The sequence below is a fragment of the Melopsittacus undulatus genome, chromosome 12 (genome assembly GCF_012275295.1).
Source record: "Melopsittacus undulatus isolate bMelUnd1 chromosome 12, bMelUnd1.mat.Z, whole genome shotgun sequence".
Classification (NCBI taxonomy): domain Eukaryota; kingdom Metazoa; phylum Chordata; class Aves; order Psittaciformes; family Psittaculidae; genus Melopsittacus; species Melopsittacus undulatus.
In genome coordinates, this window is record NC_047538.1 from 20,865,283 (window position 1) to 20,882,779 (window position 17,497).

General features: G+C 45.8%; 1 protein-coding gene across 8 annotated transcripts in view; it reads right to left on the reverse strand.

Annotated features, from left to right (window-relative positions):
* Window positions 1–17,497, reverse strand: part of PITPNM2 (phosphatidylinositol transfer protein membrane associated 2) — a 131,261-nt gene that overhangs the window by 26,434 nt on the left and 87,330 nt on the right. For all 8 annotated transcript variants that reach the window (XM_031045515.2, XM_034068009.1, XM_034068007.1 and 5 more), the window contains 8 exons: window positions 12,978–13,301; window positions 10,062–10,157; window positions 6,865–6,969; window positions 5,953–6,023; window positions 2,562–2,806; window positions 1,891–2,080; window positions 722–841; window positions 141–352 (listed from right to left, as the gene is read on the reverse strand). In XM_031045515.2, the coding sequence (XP_030901375.2) occupies window positions 141–352; window positions 722–841; window positions 1,891–2,080; window positions 2,562–2,806; window positions 5,953–6,023; window positions 6,865–6,969; window positions 10,062–10,157; window positions 12,978–13,301 (1,363 nt within the window). The remainder of the gene's footprint in view (window positions 1–140; window positions 353–721; window positions 842–1,890; window positions 2,081–2,561; window positions 2,807–5,952; window positions 6,024–6,864; window positions 6,970–10,061; window positions 10,158–12,977; window positions 13,302–17,497) is intronic.

Sequence of the window (17,497 nt, forward strand, 5' to 3'; positions counted from 1 at the left end):
GAAATCTATATCCCTCTAATCTCAACTGAACACTTTCCTCCACCTTGCTTATCACAGGATGACAAAGCAACATTTGGGTTTCACAGATGCACCAATCTCCGCTCCAGACTATTGCTGGCTCTGTTCCTTCAACATCTTACCTTGAGAGAAAGGCCTGATGCTGCTTTATCGTGTCCAGTTCGTAGGTTGATGAATCACTCCTTTTCCGTGGCAGCTGCTTCTTTGGATCTTCTCCGTTGCTACGGGGAATATCAATGTTGCTCCTACTGAGGTGTCTGCTGGCTTCCAGATTAGAGCCGCTGGAACAATAGCTGTTATTCACTGTTATTCCAGGAGAGAGGAGGTCGGTATCCTGGGATTTGGAATATACAGATTTAGCACTCTAGCAGCTGAATCAGGAATACACCCACATTATAACCTTCTTCTTCCGTCCTCCTTTCCCCACCTACCCCTAGATCCAGTTGAGGGCAACGCAGCATCTCAGACCAAACACTTCCTAAGAGTGTGGGTGAAGCAGGTGTGAGTGATGCTTCACACCAGAGGCTGAAGCATCCCTGTTCAGAGCAAATGCACCCAAACTGGGACACATATGAACCTTAAGACATGTGTTTGCCATAATAAGGAGTAGTGTCTTTGTTGAAGGATCCCTAGAAAAACAGGGGCCAGGGAGATGCTGTGGCCAGAAGACCTATTCCCAGTAGACACTGGGAGCCACCATTACCTGGACACTCACAACACTCCCTCGCCGGCTGCTGTTCTGGCTCTCAGACACAGTTTGATTGCTGTAGCATAAGGCATCAAATCCCAGGATTCCTCCAACACAGTCCCCGACCAAGCAGACCTGAGAAAGTCAACATAAGTGGGTCAGGGGAAGCAAAAAAAGCTCCTTATGTTCAGTTCAGAGCTACCAGTCAAACAGTGATGGATTATACCTAGGAAAGCTGCAGTAGCAGGATGCCCAGTGCTTTCACCAGTAACACTATTCAGTCAATGAACATCCACACCTACCCTGCAGACTCGTGTTATCTAACACAGCTAATGTGTCCTGGCTGTCCCCACCAGCTGACTGGAGTGCAGTGAAAGCAGCACAGAGCACTGATAACAACACTAACTCCAGCCTCAGAAAACCAAGCTTGAGTCCCTCCTTGCCAGCTCTCCACACTACTTGAGGCAGGATTCTCTGTGCTTCTCCTCCCAGTTTGTATCCTGAGGAGGTGACACTGTCCTGACTCCAAGGGTATTGAGCAGATAGGCACAATAAGGCTCTGAGACCCCTGGGAAGGAGAGGGCTGTCTGGGTCCCTCAGCATATATAGCTGACTGGGAAGAAGCTCAAGGTGAATAAATCACACTACAGCAGTGCAATGTCGCAGCTAGTCCAATAGCTCAAACTTTGAGGGGTAGAGAGTCACTTTGCCCACAATGCTATGAGGCTCAGTCATGGTCTTTTATGGGGTGCAGCACATGCAGAGACTCAAAAGAGACCCACTTCTGTGACAACTCCAGCAGGAGCTGCTGAAGGTACTTTAAAGGCAGGAATCCTTAAACAGCCTTGGTTTGCAACAGAAGGAGAGATGGTGTTTACTAACAAAGGTAGCATTCCCAATTTGGAAAGGTGTGTCATGCTGAAAACTGATTAACTTCACAGCTTTGTAGCTTATTTCTGAACACAAGCTCAGGCTTTGCTTGGAATCCCAGAGGTTCAAGACAGAGCATAGGTAATAATCTCTCTCTCAGAAAGAAAGAAATGGAAGCACAACACTTTCTTATTGCAGCTCAACAGTGTCATGTTCCCATCCCTCCTGAGAGACTAATGGGAAAGACAGCTTCAGAAGGAAATTGCTTCACTTGTTCTTCCTTTCATTGTGGCTATAAACAGCCTCTGGCTCACCTGGCCATTGAACGACATGCCCTCCTGGGATCTGATGAACTCGCTGTAGGCCTGGTTGGCTCTGACGATGACTGTGGCCACTGCTTCTTGGTACTGTGGGGATGATGTTGCTAGCAGAGGGAGTGCAGCCAGGGGAATGTGATCCTGGCTGTTGGACAGGCAGCCTTCGTCATAACTGTATGGGCTGAGGCTGGAGAGAGCAAGAGACATTGGAAGTATTCAGCCTAACATACAAAGTGGGGAAAACCATCTGCAGTACAGTCACTATTGTAGTTCATTAAAGAAAGCCTCAAGACAGAAAGGCCATTTATTCCACTGTGAATGGGTGAGAGCTTAATAAATCTTTCCCTCACATCAAACGTACATCTTCAAGGACAACATACTTACAGTAACAGAACAACCCTCAGACAAGGAATTAAAGCCTTAGTATTTATTGGATTAATTAAAATAGATCAATCTCAGAACTCTTTCTGCATGATTACTGTATTCACTACAGCTAAGTATGAAATTGAGATTGAATGCCTCACTAGTACATTAAGAAGTGCGCTCTCCAAGCATGGTCAGAGCTTTATGCTATGCAGAACATTTCAGGGAAGCAAATGAATAAATCAAATGAAGAAAACAAAGCCAAGAGTGAAAAGAGTGTCTGTGATAAAGCAGCATCAACTTACCTGGACACCAGTGAAAATGCTTCAGAGCAGATGGCTGGACAAGGGACTAGTCTGATGGCAATGCGTCCAAGAGCAGCTGGGTAATGTACCCTCATCACTGTGTCAAACACTGTTGTGATGGTGTTGACATCCCCTTGCTTAGAGCTCTGGTCACCGCTTCCTGAGTCCAGGATGTTCCCTCCATGGAGTACCAAGAGAAGGACATGGATTTTACTTGGCTGCATTAATGGCTGTGCTGATTCATCCTAGGTGGGAATGAAAGAGAGAACAGCAGAAAGGCTTATTTTCCAAAGAGGTTTTACTTGGTTTAAGTGCATTTTAGGCAAATATTATCACCTTTTCCTCCCCAAGCTCACACATGGTTGTACAATGCACTACCCACATCAAGACCTGTCATGGATGAGGCAAAAACATGTGTGAAGGAATGTATTTCCAGGAGAAATAGTATTAGCCATGATACAAAGGCCTTGGCAAGCCCATGTTTAAAATGCCAAGCTCTGTTTGGGCAATCTACACACGAAGGTGGTTGCAGTGTGAGGAGGACCAGTGCCAAAGGACCAGAAGCACAGAGCCCCTTTGAACAGAGACTGAAAGAGTTCAGCTTGATTTGCTTTGCAAAGCTACCCTAGAATGAAATGCCAGCTTTCAAACACAGTGGAGAGGAGTGAAGAATGCAAGGGAGGGAAGAGAAGCCCTTAAGGCAAAGGACAGTGCAGGCACAATCACAAGAGCCTAAACTGATCCTCAATGAAGCATAGACTGAAAATCTGGTTTCTAAACACAGGAGAGATGAGGTGTTAGAGTAACACCTGCAGGTTTGTTGGCAAGAAGCTGAACTGTCTTCAAGAAGTAATGTGCTTTATTCATGGAAATGGGCATTAGATACACCTGGACACGACAGCTGAGGACCTGACTACTCCTCCATGCACAGACACACACACACAGCCTCAGTGTAATGACTGTCCTAAGCAGAAGGATGCTGAAAGTAAAACAAAAACTTGCATAGAACTGTAAGCAGGTGGAACGTGGCAGCACTGAAGAGTTGTGTGTGGCAAAGAAATAAATGGTGGGTGTTACTCTCTGTTGAGGTGCTGAGCTCAGCTGCAGCAGTAAAACACATTCAGCAGAAGTAACAGGTCAGCAAGCGGCAAGTTGCTGGGGAAAGAAGTTGTAGGAGGAGATCAGTCGTTGCATTTGTCTGCCTATGGCAGAAGTTATAAATAAGGGCTCAGATTTGCTTATACTGTTGCAAAAGAGGAACTGAAAAGCTTTTTCTCCCCAGTTCCTCTGAGTTCAGTCTTTCAAGCCCCTGTGACCTAAGGACAGGCCAGCATCTGGTTGGGAGACTGCTGCATGGACACAGGAAAGGTTTATTTTGTCTGTCCAGCTCATTTGCTTATTATGTTGAGTCAATTCCTTGCCTAAACAGGCCACAGTATGGGAGAAAGAGTGAAATGCATCTGAACTCCAGAATGGGTTATCAATAGTGACTGCCAGAACAGCTCTAAGCCCAATCCTGATGCCCCAGGAGCAGGCACAAGAGCATCCCTTTGTATTGGTTGCATATTATAACACAACAGAGCAATAACTGTTCTAAATATCTATTCCCTACCAGGGCTTTCAGTGTTTACAGCTCCATATGGACTCAAATCCCCCACCCTAACACCTCTGAGATATGTGAAAGCAGGTACTGGTCTTTCCTCCTGCGCCTTCTCCCTTGTGCTAGCAGAGACAACACTTGAGAACATCACAAGCAGCTCCCTGTTGAGGCAGAGAAGCAGCCATTGGGAAGGGGTGTGGAAGGGGTGGAGGGCACCAGCATTTTCCATTTGGCAAATCCTTCTAATTTAAGCATCTTTGGTCCCCTGCTGTCCTTTGAGCAGTGACTGAGCCCCAGGCAAACCTGCTGGTGGGAGGAAAGCATGCCCAGGCACACATTAGCAACCTAACAACTAGCTTACATCTTTACCAGATCCTGTTAAAGCCTGTCTTAATATACAGCCCACCACAAGTATTAAAATTCACATTCAAGTCTGTAATAAAGATTTTCCAGACCTCCTGTGTGAGAATGGCCTTTAATTATTTAGTACCATTACAGTGTATTAACGCCTGCTCTTTAAACCTCCTCTGATGTCAGTTTACAGCGCCTGCAAAGCGAACTTTTGCCCAGCTGGAGGCATGGGAGGAGCACTCTCAGCATCTCAGCACCACTTTTGCTTTCAGACAAATGTTATAAGTGCTCATGTGAAGAACAATGTGAGTCACCAAGCTCAGGTCATCCAGAGGTTTATCAGCAGTCATTTGGAGGCCACCAGTCCCTTCATTAACCTCTGCTCTTGGAGGAAGTGAGGAATATGCAAGGAGCTGCTGATAAGTTTAAGGGTGGAAAGATCTATAAGACACCTGATTCCTGAACTACCCTGTGGTGATGGAGCCTCAACCTGAAAATCATTGCAGTGGTGGCGAGGAATTTCATGCTATTTTAGCAGACTGAACAGCTACAAATACCATCTTCTGTCTTTCTCACTTCAGTTGGAAGTCTGTTCTTCTTCTAAAATGAAGGCAGAAGGGGGTTGAGTTTGTACAGCCCTCTGAAGAAGACAAGCTCTCCACATTACCTAACAGAAATCTTAGAGCTGTGACTTGCTTATCCTGAGGTGGCTACAGCAGTTCCCATCCCATCCTCTCTCCGTGGCCCTTCAGCTCTTAGTCTCTTACAAAAGAGCCAATCCACCACAACCTTACAACCAGACACAGAGTAATACCACAACCATGCTCTCTGCAAACAGCTGCATCAACTCCATGGCACAGACAGGCAGATACTTTAAGGGCAGGATGAGTACAGCCATTCCTAGATGCATTGTCTCACTAAGACACTGAATGGCAAAAGCCTTTACATGCAAGTCTAGAAAATCAGGGTGTGTGCATGTTATTATTTATTATGTTATCCAGAGTGCTGATATAGGCTACACCATAACTGGCTTCCAGACAAAGTGCTACAGCCAAGCTATGTCACTTGTACCACTGCAGCCTGCACCTTGGTGTTACAGTAATGTGGCTCTCCTGCTTCTACATCCATACTAGCTCATTCAGCATTAGCAGGATAGCTCTACCCAGCAATGCCTCAGCCTGCAGTTTATCCCCACAGGATTAGTCCTTTTTCCCAGCTGGATACTTGATGCTGCCTGCAAACTACAGAGCATTTTCTATATGATGTTCAAAAGACAGGGGTAATAATCCCTTCAACCCAGCCATGAAGTGCACAGCATGCTGGTGCAGCTCGGAATGCCACACAAAGACAAGACAGGGCTCACAGCAAAGGGAGCCCTTTACCCCACACAGATGTATTCAAGCAACAAAGGATCTCATTACAAGAAACTGAAGCACTTACTTCAATGATGCTGAGCCTCTCCACACTGGAGCCAACGTGGTACTCTGCTGATGTCTCCTGATACAAGTCACCTGGAAGCACAGAGGTTTAAAACATCAGCCCTGCAAGATGCTATTTGGCAGAAGCTCTTCCATAAAGACACTGTTTGTGCCAATGCCTCTCAGCCTCTTCTGCCTCACATCTCCTTAATTGTTTCCCCAAATTGCCCTCCCCTCCAGCCTCCTTTCCCCCAAGAAGCCTGAGCAATGATGGGTCCAGCAGTTTCTCATTCGCTTGGTAAGCACTAAGGACATTAGCAAGCTCTTCTCTCATCACAGCAACCCAGTATCATTGCTTTAATAAGGATGGCAACAATGGGAAATCCCTGCACAGTTGTCAGAAGTGACTGGTTTGTGGGAAAATAAAAGGAATTGCTTGAACTGTGCTGGGGGAGCAGAGATCTGATGTGCTCACACGTCTGTGCCTACACAGAAAGACTTTGTACCAGAAAGTGTCATCTTCCACCGCGTTGCTACACGCCTGAGGAGCTACCTTCCTTTCCAAATGTAGTAACAATGAGCAGAAAATAAACCCAAGGCAGATACAGACAAGAACAAAGGATGGAGCAAAAGGAAAGGAAAGTGAGGAGAAATCCAAGACAGAATATTTCATCATTATACAAGCAAATCCTGGCTGTCGCACAAAGGAGCCTAACCAACACGGCCAATAAAAGAGAGTCAAGAGCTATCCATCCCAACTCCAACTGGGCAATTCTTTTTCAGCAGCACTGGGCAGGCATTTTTAGGCTCTGTCTCAGCTTCTCCTTTTGTGAGATGAGGATAACAAGTTTTGCCTTTGTCAGAATGTGGCTGGAACAATTGCTTGGAAACACTGTAAAATAGCACATGCAGTTTTGATTTAAAAGCAAGCTACCTTGGACATCATCGCATTCGGGGGTTTCAATTTTATCCATCAGATCATTGGAACTCCACTTGGTTATTTCTTTCGGGAACATTTCCTCATTGTCAGACAAGTCCTCTTTAAAACAGAGCAGATTGTTTGGAGTCACACACACAAATACACAGACAAGAGCACAGAACAGGATTTGAAATAAAAGTAAGGCCCCGTAACCCTATGTGGTCTTAAGAACCATTGGATGGCTCATGTCATAATAAAACAGGTATTTTACCAGCTTTTGTGATACAGAAACCAAAGCACCTTTTGCAGAGCACACAAATGTTTTAGTTGTATAATTTTAACAAAGAAAACTCCCAAAGTGTATTAAAAATAACATGGATTCTAATGCTCCCATTTCAGGTACCAAGTTTGATGTTTTCCTTGGCAGATTTCCTGATGATGCTAACGCAGCCAGAATGCTCCTGGACAGGAGAGGACAAAGCACTGTTTGCTGCTGGGATCCTCCCAGTTCCATTTGAAAGCTGTAGTATGTCTATGGGGGAGGTAGTGACAAGAATCCCTATTGTTAATAGGATGGAATACCTAAAAAGGCATGAGTAATAAAGGAAATGTGAACTCCCCAGGCTATCTTTAGCCTGATTTCCTTAGGAGATGAGACTTGTTTGATCACACTGAGTGCATGTGGCTGCCCCTTCCCTCCTACCTCAGGATCTTGTGGGCTCAGTTCAGCTACAGCTGATAAAGAAGGGTCCCAAAAATATTACCTTCCTAGAAGTGTAATTAAAGAGATGTATAAAGGAGAGACCCTATGAAACACCCTACAGTAGTATCCAAACATAAGCATGATTAATAGCCTTGCTCTACAGCAGACATCAGAGGATTTGTGACAGGTTTGTTTATTGTTCTGTGCTTAGTATTCCTCTCCTGAAAGTTCTGGGCTTGTAGATTTAATAAAGAGCTATAATCATAATAATAACAGCAGTAATTGCAGATGTCTTGAAGATCTAAAAGCTACAGTCTTCAGAGTCCCAGACTAGGATTCCCCCTTTCTTGTTGCTGTACAGTTGCTAAGAAAAGAATAGGCTGGAAGAATCCTAGGATGGGGAACAAAAAGATGATGAAATGTATTCATCTTTTCAGCAGATATGAGCAATAGCTTTAAATATATACGTGAAGGGGACTAACTTTACATCAGCATGCCATTTCCTTCTTCAGCTACAGCAAAAACTGAGTCGATCCCCATTTCCCTGCACAAAGGAGTGTGGAGCTACCTGCTCAGAGCAAGTGGAAAGCACAAGCGTGCAACACACATGATGGCAGGGAATTAAGAGGAAGATTGCACTCAAAGCTCCTCCAGCAACTTAATCTAAATATTAAACTTATTTCCTTGAGAGGTTTAATTACAGCCCTTATTGCTGCTCAAGGGATCACTGAATGGGATATTACTCCCGTTATTAGCATTTATTACAGGATAGATATTAGATATTACTGTATTTGTCACTCTCTTTACCAGAGTATGCCAGTGAATGAGGATGAGTGGGAAGCCAGTGACAAGACATGTTCTGGGGCTCAGGTTACTCCCACTGCTCAGGGAGGAAATGTGTGTGTGTATGGGAAGCACTTCTGAGGAACTCTGCTTGGTGTTGACTCACATCCTGATCTGTGCCAGTTCCCATGGTACCGACCCCAGAAGCCTCTCCAGCAGGATGAGCAGCATCCTTGGCTTCATCCCTGCTCACAGACCTGGGGCTGAGACGTTTCACCTGCAGGCCAAGGGGCAACAACAGGTCTCTCCCAAACACATCAAGGATTCATCTCGGAAGCCAAAATCCCATCAGGATAGGCAGATTTTCAACCCCAACTGTGTGGATTGCAGAGGACAAGCTGTGTGTAAACGGATGGAGATGCTGTGTGTCACCAGAAGAGGAGCTGCTTTTTCTGTTAGCAAGCTCCTAGAAGTATTGCAACAGAGATGCTGATATGAACCGTGGCACAAGGCTCGGTTTTGTTAATCCTCCTTCCTAGGCCTGTTAGGAGCATGTCAGGGTCTCCCTGGATCCCAGGCAGAGCTGTCTCTTTCTTAATTTTATTACTGAGTAATTAGAAAGGCAAAAAAGCAGGTGGATAGAAATGATGCTGTTTTGATGACTCACTCCTCTTTCCTTGTACATATATTGCAGCAATAAATCCCTTACACGGGTTTTGTAGATGTGACATAAGGTAATAAATAAGAGACACATAAACTAAGTTGGCCCTTCTTCCTTGCAGGCAAGAGACACATTCATCCCCTGACTTGCACGCATCCCAGCCCTTTAAGCTGTTACTGTACAAGTCACTAGTCCACAATAGCATCCTGCTTGCTGCCCCACAGTGCATAGCTAACTACTCGATGGAGAACTCTTGTGGAACACGATACTGTACGCTTTCTGAGCCTGAACTTTAGCTGAATGTCAGTGAAATTCTGCCACAAAGCTCACCAACTTCATCAGCACACATCACTTAGATTAGCATTACAAGCCCAGAGAAGAGTCCATCTGTTGTCAGCACAGACAAAGCCCTTCAGGCTTAAGTACGAGTTAAGTACAACATATAGAATGAACCAGTGGAACACAGCTTCTTCTCACACACATGCACAGAGAAAGAAAGAAAAACCAAGAGCTTTCTCCTAACACAGATATTCAACACTGCTTGGAGAATCCTGGAGGCAACACTGACTAATTTTGGTACCTTGTTACATTCACTATTGTATTTCTTGGAACGGGAGAATAAGGAGTTAAGGAAAGCAAACTTGGGTCTCTTCAGGCCCAGACAGGACAATTAATCACACACCCTAAACAAATCAGAATATTAACCAGTCATAAGGAATCAGAATCACAGGACACACCCACAGCACAATCAGTATTGCTGGATTTTACCCACATCCATTTGCACCAAAGAGAGCACAGCTCCAAAGGTGAAGACTGCTCAAGAGCCCTTCAAACAGATCACACTGAATCTGAAATGTTGCTGTGTTACATGTAAGAATCTGCTGGGTGATGCTGAGGATGCCTGAAGAAGCTGCACTGATGCTGCACGGATCTTGCTTAGAAAGGAAAAGACTTCAAGCAAAGCACAAAGGTCTCGCTTCCTTCCCCTCTCCCCCCCACCCTCATGCCTTCCGTTCTCTTACCCCACCATGTCAGGAAACAAACACTGCTTTAGGGTCCACATACCATGTGCATCAAAGAATTCATCATCGGAGCTGTCATCTGAGTCTCTGGCAATGCTCTGCATCCTCCACTCCGAGATGCTATGGCGTGAGGGGCTCGCTGCAAAAAACAAACAAGCCTTATGCGATAGGCAGCATCGGCAAGACGGATTGTTCCCAACATGGTCTTTGCTGGAGGAAGTCCTGTGCTCTCTATGAAATTGGCTGCTGCGATGTTAAAAACACAAAACCCTGATGATGCTGGTGTGATGTCAGTGTACTGCTTTACAGATCCTGTTTGTTTACTGTTGGGAGAACCTGACAACGAGATGCTACATTAAAGCAAGCTGTTTGTACCACTCTGATGCTATTCTGAATGGCAGTTCTTTATAATTGTTAGGAGGACGTGCAAAAATCAGCTAGGTTTTAAAGTTTGCAATGAGGAAGGATGCAGGCTGGCTGGAAGCTGTCTCCGTGCCTCTTAGCAGCACAGACCATGCCTCTGCTTCCCTAACTTTTGGGTGGGGAGCTCAGCAGAGCAGCCTGGCTGGAAATCATCTGTTTTCTGGAAGGAAATTGCTTGCACACAAATTGGATTAGAGATAAACTTTAAACTTGAATGATTTAAACAACATGTTATCCAGCTCCTTCATGGGGAGCTGTCAGAGTGGCTGTCCTGATGGAGAGGAGAAAACCCAATGGTCCTTTTGATTCGTCTTTGCCCTCCTGCTCTCACACCCACTTGCTCCCTCTCATTTTCCCCTCAAGAGTGCCCTGCACTAAATATAAACCTATTATGGCTTTTTGCCTTTTCTCCTTTCTTTCAGCTACTTTAGGAATGAGCCTGAACTCTTCTTGGCTGAACGTGGTACAGAACAGCCAAGTGCTGAAGGGAGCACTGCCCGGAGCACAATGAGAGTGACAGTTTCTCCCCTTGATCACACAGCACACACAAAGCCCTTGCAGCAGCCACCAAACCTAAACACAGCAAAAGCCCTGAGGAAGCTGACAAATTCTCCTTTAGCATATACAAAGATGCTGGAAGGCTCTGGTTGCTGTGATAGCTGCATGAGCCATTTCATGCTATTGTTGCAACGACATTAAGCATATTCAGTGGAATCCTGATGTTGTCACATGGAAAGAAGCTGGAACCCCTTGTGCAGAGACCCTACACGCAGCTCAGCAGCCCCCAAGCACCGAGGGAGCAGCAAGCAAAGGGGTTGGCAGCGCAGAGCTCACTCACGCTGGAGTGACGTCAAGGCACTCCTATAATAGCTGCTAAAAATAGAGCACGTAATAACATATGGGATGGCAACAAGGGTCGTGCTGTCACCACAGGTCTCATGTGGGATGGAAAGAACCAAGATCCTGGTGGTTGCTGTTTTCAGCTGGAGGTAGCGGTGAGCCGAGGCAGCCTCCTTGCTTCCATGTGTTAATATGCTGCCAGCATGAAGGAGGATTAAAATATCTGTGTGACGTACTTCCCAGCACATCACAATTAATTCCTTTCATGACTTCTTCTTGTAAAAACTGAGACATTTGAAAGAAAATTCATCCTTTGCTGCCAGTGAAATCCTAAGAGGTCTGAAAACTGCAGCTTCCAATGAACACATCAGCGCTGGAAGAAGGGGCTCATAACAAAAGGCATAATAAGAGATGGGCACATCAATATCAAATCCTGACGCAAGGAAAGGAGCTGGCATTTGTATCTTTATACACTGATTTATGAAGCATCTGGTAGGTTCTTCCCTGGGGCTCACTCCAGTGAGTCATTGCAAGGTAAAACTGCTGCTCATCTCTCATTCACCCCACCACGGAATCAGTAATGGAGTGGTAAATAAAAATGGAGACTCAGCTCGCAGTATTTAGTGCATATGAGAGATGGAGAAGCTTCAATCACCCAAGTGTCCTCCTCCACCAACACTGCAGGAAACGCTGCCCCTTGGGGCTTTCAGAAGAGTCAAGATGTTTTGCCCTCTTACTGGGAGAGCCATTACCCTGCTGTAAGAGAAGGGGGAACTGCTGAGTTCCAAGCCTTCTGTATGTTCCTCACTGGGGACTCACCCCTCTGTACAGGATGGTCTGAGGAAGGGAGAGTTTATTGCAGCAGAAAAGGAGAGGGGAATGACAACATTGAGGAGTCAAAGCTGAGTCCTTACAGGGCATCCACAGAGGCAGTTTTAACAGCAAAATCCCCACAGCTTCCTGAATGGTGCTCAAAAGGAAATATAGACCTGATCCATGGTCCCACCTAACCCCAGGCTCTGAGGTTTGGTTTCTGAACAGCTCCGCACATCATCAGTGGGTGGCAGGTACCTTCATCCACCTTTTTGGGGGTACCTGCCTTAATCTCCCTAGTAGCTAATGGGTGGGCTTTGCTGTGTGAGCTACACCACAGCACCCCTGGAGCCAAGCACTTGCATTTGAAATGAACAGCACGTAGTAATGCATAAGTCTGGCCAAGGAGCATGGAATTCCTGTTGTAGCTGCCTCCTGGAAAATGAGAGGCAGTTACCAGGGACCCAAGCCTGGCCAGTTCTGACACAGCAGACATCCAGAAGGGAAACCCGCTGAAGGACCAAGCCTTATAAAAGCCACCCACAAAAGCTCTTGGGTAACAAGGATGAGCTCTCTTTGTACCACTGTTTGTCTTACGAGACCCAACACTGCTAGCAAGCTGCTGCTTGCTCTTCTATTGCTTTTTCATATAGTTCCTCTGCTTTTGAGATTAACAAGAATGGGATGACTAGAAACATTGCCAAACCTGTAATGGGGTCACCTGAGAAGACTGAGCTTGCAACACCAGCAGAGAAGGCCTCTGAGTTAAAAGGACTCACAAGAGAAGTATGCATTCTCCCAAAGGAGTCCCAAAGACAAACTCCTCCTTCCCAAAGCCCAGCCTCTATGCAGTTAGAAAAGCAAGTCATCAGCAGCATCTTACCTCCTCTCTTTGAAGATCGTGAGGACTTGGAAGAGGTTGACCACTGCTTGGTGAGTGATCTCCCAGAGGCTGTTTCACTGTTACCAGCAGCATCCTCTGCGTCAGCAGGTGAAACTGTGTTGGCTTCAGCATCCTTCTCACCAGAAGCTTCTTTGACACCGTGCTGCTCAGCATCATTTTCACTGCAGAACTGGGCCATCTTCTGAGCCAGCATCAATTGTGCCTCCTTCTCCAGCTGCCGGATATCCTCAATGGTGAGCCCATACCATTCATCCTGCCAGCACCATGCCTGCCGATGGGCACGGACCATGACCTTCCGCAAGCCTGCAAAGCCAAAATGCCTGTCACCAGTGCTAGGAACTGCAGGAACTGATTTGTCCCTTCCCAAAACCTCAAGGCATTGTGGCAGCAGCATCAAAACCACAGTGCTATAAACTGCAATATAGGATCTTATTATAACAAGTGCCAGGATGGCAAATCAATCACTTCATGTACTTTATCTCAATTCCTGTTTTATTAATTCTTATTCTTAATTATTATTATCCATGAGAGTTTCAAGTGTCCTTTGATGAACACTGCATAGTTCACTGCATAGTTCACTACAGTTGTTACATGACGGAAGCACATGCCACATGAGCAGTGATAAGCCTAAAACTCCTTGGAAACCTGGGTTCTGCATCTGGTTTCTATATATCAGCAAAACAGCATCACAGATATGAGCTTCTGAGATAATGGGATGTGAAGCAAAGTAAGGGAGGGAATAGAGATGCTTTACTTTGCAGATAGCATCTGTCTTCTGCTGCATGAGAAAAATAGAGCTGGAAAAGCCAATTTAAAAGCCTTCAATGTATCACATCTCTGAAAGGAAGAACTGTCTCAATACCAACATCCAGTGCTCCTGACTGGGCACAGAAACTTTCCACCAGCATTTAAACTTACTGACTAACATCATTGTATGACCAAGGCTTTTCAGAGTAGTCAACTCGGGGTTTTCAACCAATCTTATTACTGAAAAGCACATGATAGGTCAAACTCTAAACTGGTATTTATTACTGATGGGAGCACACAGCAGCAATGGTGCTTTTAAAAGCTTCTATAAACACTGACAAACTAAGCCTCAGGAGCCCTTCTGGAAACAGCAACAACAAAAATCACTATTGTCCCATCTTTAATGACTGGAAAACTGAGGCAGAGATGGGTTGAAGGACAAGCCATGCACAGCAGTGGGATTATGGATCCTGTGATGGAGCAGAAACACACAGCCAAAAAGCTGGCAGGCAGGGTACCCATCCTCTCCCTCTAATGAAGAGCCCAGCCAAAGACCACAGGTCACACCACCACCACTGCTATTGCAAGACAGAGCAATTAACAGCCTACATTAAAACCATTTAGGTGTTGGGAGCTGTAGATCAAGCCTCCAGCATGGCCAAAGCTGATGGTCCCACTGCATGCAGGGTTTCTAAGGTACTTCCAGCAGCATGTGCTTCCCTGTTGTACAGAAACATTAGATCTCACCAATGTCAAGGTTTCTATGATGTTCAGCCTAAATACCCCATTTGTTTTTAGCATTCACCCTTATTTTTTAACATACAAAAGCTTATTTTATGCATTTATTTCCTTCCAGATCTGAGCACTTTACTGCCTGCTCTGCTCTTTGTTTTGCTCTGAATGCCACCAACCATCCCAAGTCAGGAGGATATAGCCACAGAGATCAGCAGCTAATGCAATGGACCAGCTGAACCTGAACTTCATTTGCTCAGTGAAATTAAATCTATCAATATTTTATGCATTTCTCTGCCTGGTTTTCAGCAGGGAGCTCCATGTAGGAGAGGCAAGTTTGAGCCAGCAGACTGTGACCTTCTGGGGGCAGAAGAAGGTGTCTCATCAACTTCATTCTGCTCAAACTTAGTTGAGATTCAGAGTCATTTCCTCCACCAGATTACCTTTTGCAGAACTACAGGAGAATGTTTTAGCCTCTTCACCTCCTGTTATGACAGACGAAGATTAAACCTCCCATCACATCTAAACTGAAAGCCAAGAAACATTTCCCTTGCTGGGATTGAGCGCCCAACACTGCAACTGTCCTTTGGGCTTCCACATAACCAATGCCCACTTCTACCTGCCTTGAAACAGCTTGGAAACAGTCTGTGATCAGACACAGGAGCAAACGCTCCCCTCGCTCTCCTCTCAAGGCTTTCTCCATTCCAGGGCTCAGCAGCCTCTGCTTGTGCTCCTGGGACCAGCCTTGATGTATATCAATGCAGCAGCTACAGGCACAGATGCCACTGACTGCACATCTTTGCTTTAATGGACTAAATCACAGGGAACATGAAAACCAGTTGAGGGTAAAACTATAGTGAAGTTCCCCTCTACCTTCTTCCACTTAATCAAAAAAATCACCTGCATTGCTTCCTCCCAAGCCTCAGACCTCCCCATCTGCACTGCTCACATCACTTGGATTACACATCCCAAATCACCCTTCCTGAAAGCCCTGTTTGTCTGAAAACAGGATGGCATTACAGGGCTTCATGGCTGTTGGGCCTCTATCACTCCAGACTAGGTATGGAGTCAAAAAGACTGAGACTGTTTTCCTAGCCTCTGGCCTTCACCTGGGATGTATTAGAGATGCTGCATCTCTCTTTAACACAGGGAAAAAGCCTGGAAGAGAAAGAGGCTGTCCAGGTACAAAAGAAATTGAATAACAGAAGTCATAGCTTGCAGAAAGAAACCCTTTACTGATAGGGATGGGAAACCTGAGCAGTCCCTCAGTGCACAGCAGTGAATACAGCACTGAATTAATAACCTTCAGCCTGCAGCACTGAAGCCTTCTACTAGGCAGCAGAGACCCAAGAGGACACACTGAGTGCCCCCAGACAACTATATGGATTCAAGACCCTGCTACAAATGACTGACCTCACATGGCCAGACACTGCTTCCCCACCTTGTGCAATGGGGAAAAAAATCAAGTTTTACAGCATTGTTAAATCAAAATGTTAGAGAAAACCAAGCTTTTGATTTAAAAAGTGAAAAGGAGAAGGTGGATCAGACCCAGGAAACACAGTAATTGGGGAAAAAAACCCTCTTTTTAACAGGTTAGAGATGCCCACTGGGACAGTGCTGAAGGCATCTGTGGTCCTGCTCGCTTCCAATATTCTCTCTGGAGTGAGGGGAGATGCAAATGTCTCCTGCTCAGCCCAGGAGGTCCCTATCCCACACACTGTGCTTCTGAGCCATGGGCTGGCTGTAGCCCATTCCACTGTGGGAGCTGGCTGGGGAGGACAGGGTGGGAACAGCATCCCACTGGTCACCTTATCCCAGGTTGGACAGAATGCAACAAGCCCAGTGAAGGTGAGGCCTGGGGCTCCATACCCCCTCTGCCACCTCCTGCAGTGGGATGGGTGCTCCCTTCTCACCCATGGAGCAAACAAGCCCAGCAGTTTGGTCTCATAAAGAGGTAACTCTGGTGTGAAGGAGGAGACATCAGAGAGGATTTCAGAGCAGGTTTTGCTCCCCCTCCACACAGCCTGCACCATGCTCACCTGAGCCTCCTTTCCCAGAACTGGAGGACAACCACAGCCTCAGCAGGCAAGTCACACACTGAGGTCAATCAGAAATAATGAGAAGAGGGTTTTTATCAGGTACCAGCTGATTTCAGTAAGATCAGTAGTTAACAAGCCTGTTATTTCTCTGGAGTGCACAGTGCTTCGGTTTAAAAGCAGCAAGCCAAGGGAACCACACATGAACAAATGTGCATGTGTAGATTGAGTTCAGAAGTACCCTTGATTGTGGCATTGATTTAATTACACCGTTCCCACTGTGCTGTGCAGAAGGATCACCCCTGAGGAGTCTAGCAGGGTGCAAACATTTACATCACTTGCCTTCCAACTCAGCACCTCAACAACTTGGAGTGCTTGGATCCGGGAGGTGATGACTCTTGTAAGTAATTTGCTGCAGGCTGGGGTGTTGAACTTCATCTTACAGAAGGAAGTGTAAATGACCATGAGACAAACCAGGACAGAGGGATTCTTTAGCTGAATTCAAAAGGCTTTTGTCTATAGTTCTGGGTTGGTTTTACCAACATGAAGTAAAACCAGTAAATGTAACAAAAACTTGATGCAAAAAGAAGCCAAAACAGGTTGAAAACCCCACACCAAATCCTTCCCAAATCTCCTCAGCTATCCATATAAATCAACTGTTATGATACCCATCAATGATGCGCCCAGTAGTAACATCCCAAAGCGTTTTTTAACACACTTACAATTTCCTGGCAGATAAAGGATGCCTGATTTTCCCTGTGCAACACTATTTCACTGATGGCTCCTACAGACCCCATCAGTCACCTTGTCAGTACAGTTCTGCTTATCTGAGGATGTCTGATCAGACAACCTGCAGTTATAGCTGCTTGCTTCCCTACCCTCCCTTGCTCAGACCACTCACAAAGAAAACCCTGTGGTCACATCCACATCATGCTAAATGCAACCTGCCTACCCTTGAGAAGACAAAACTCTACCTGCAGGCCC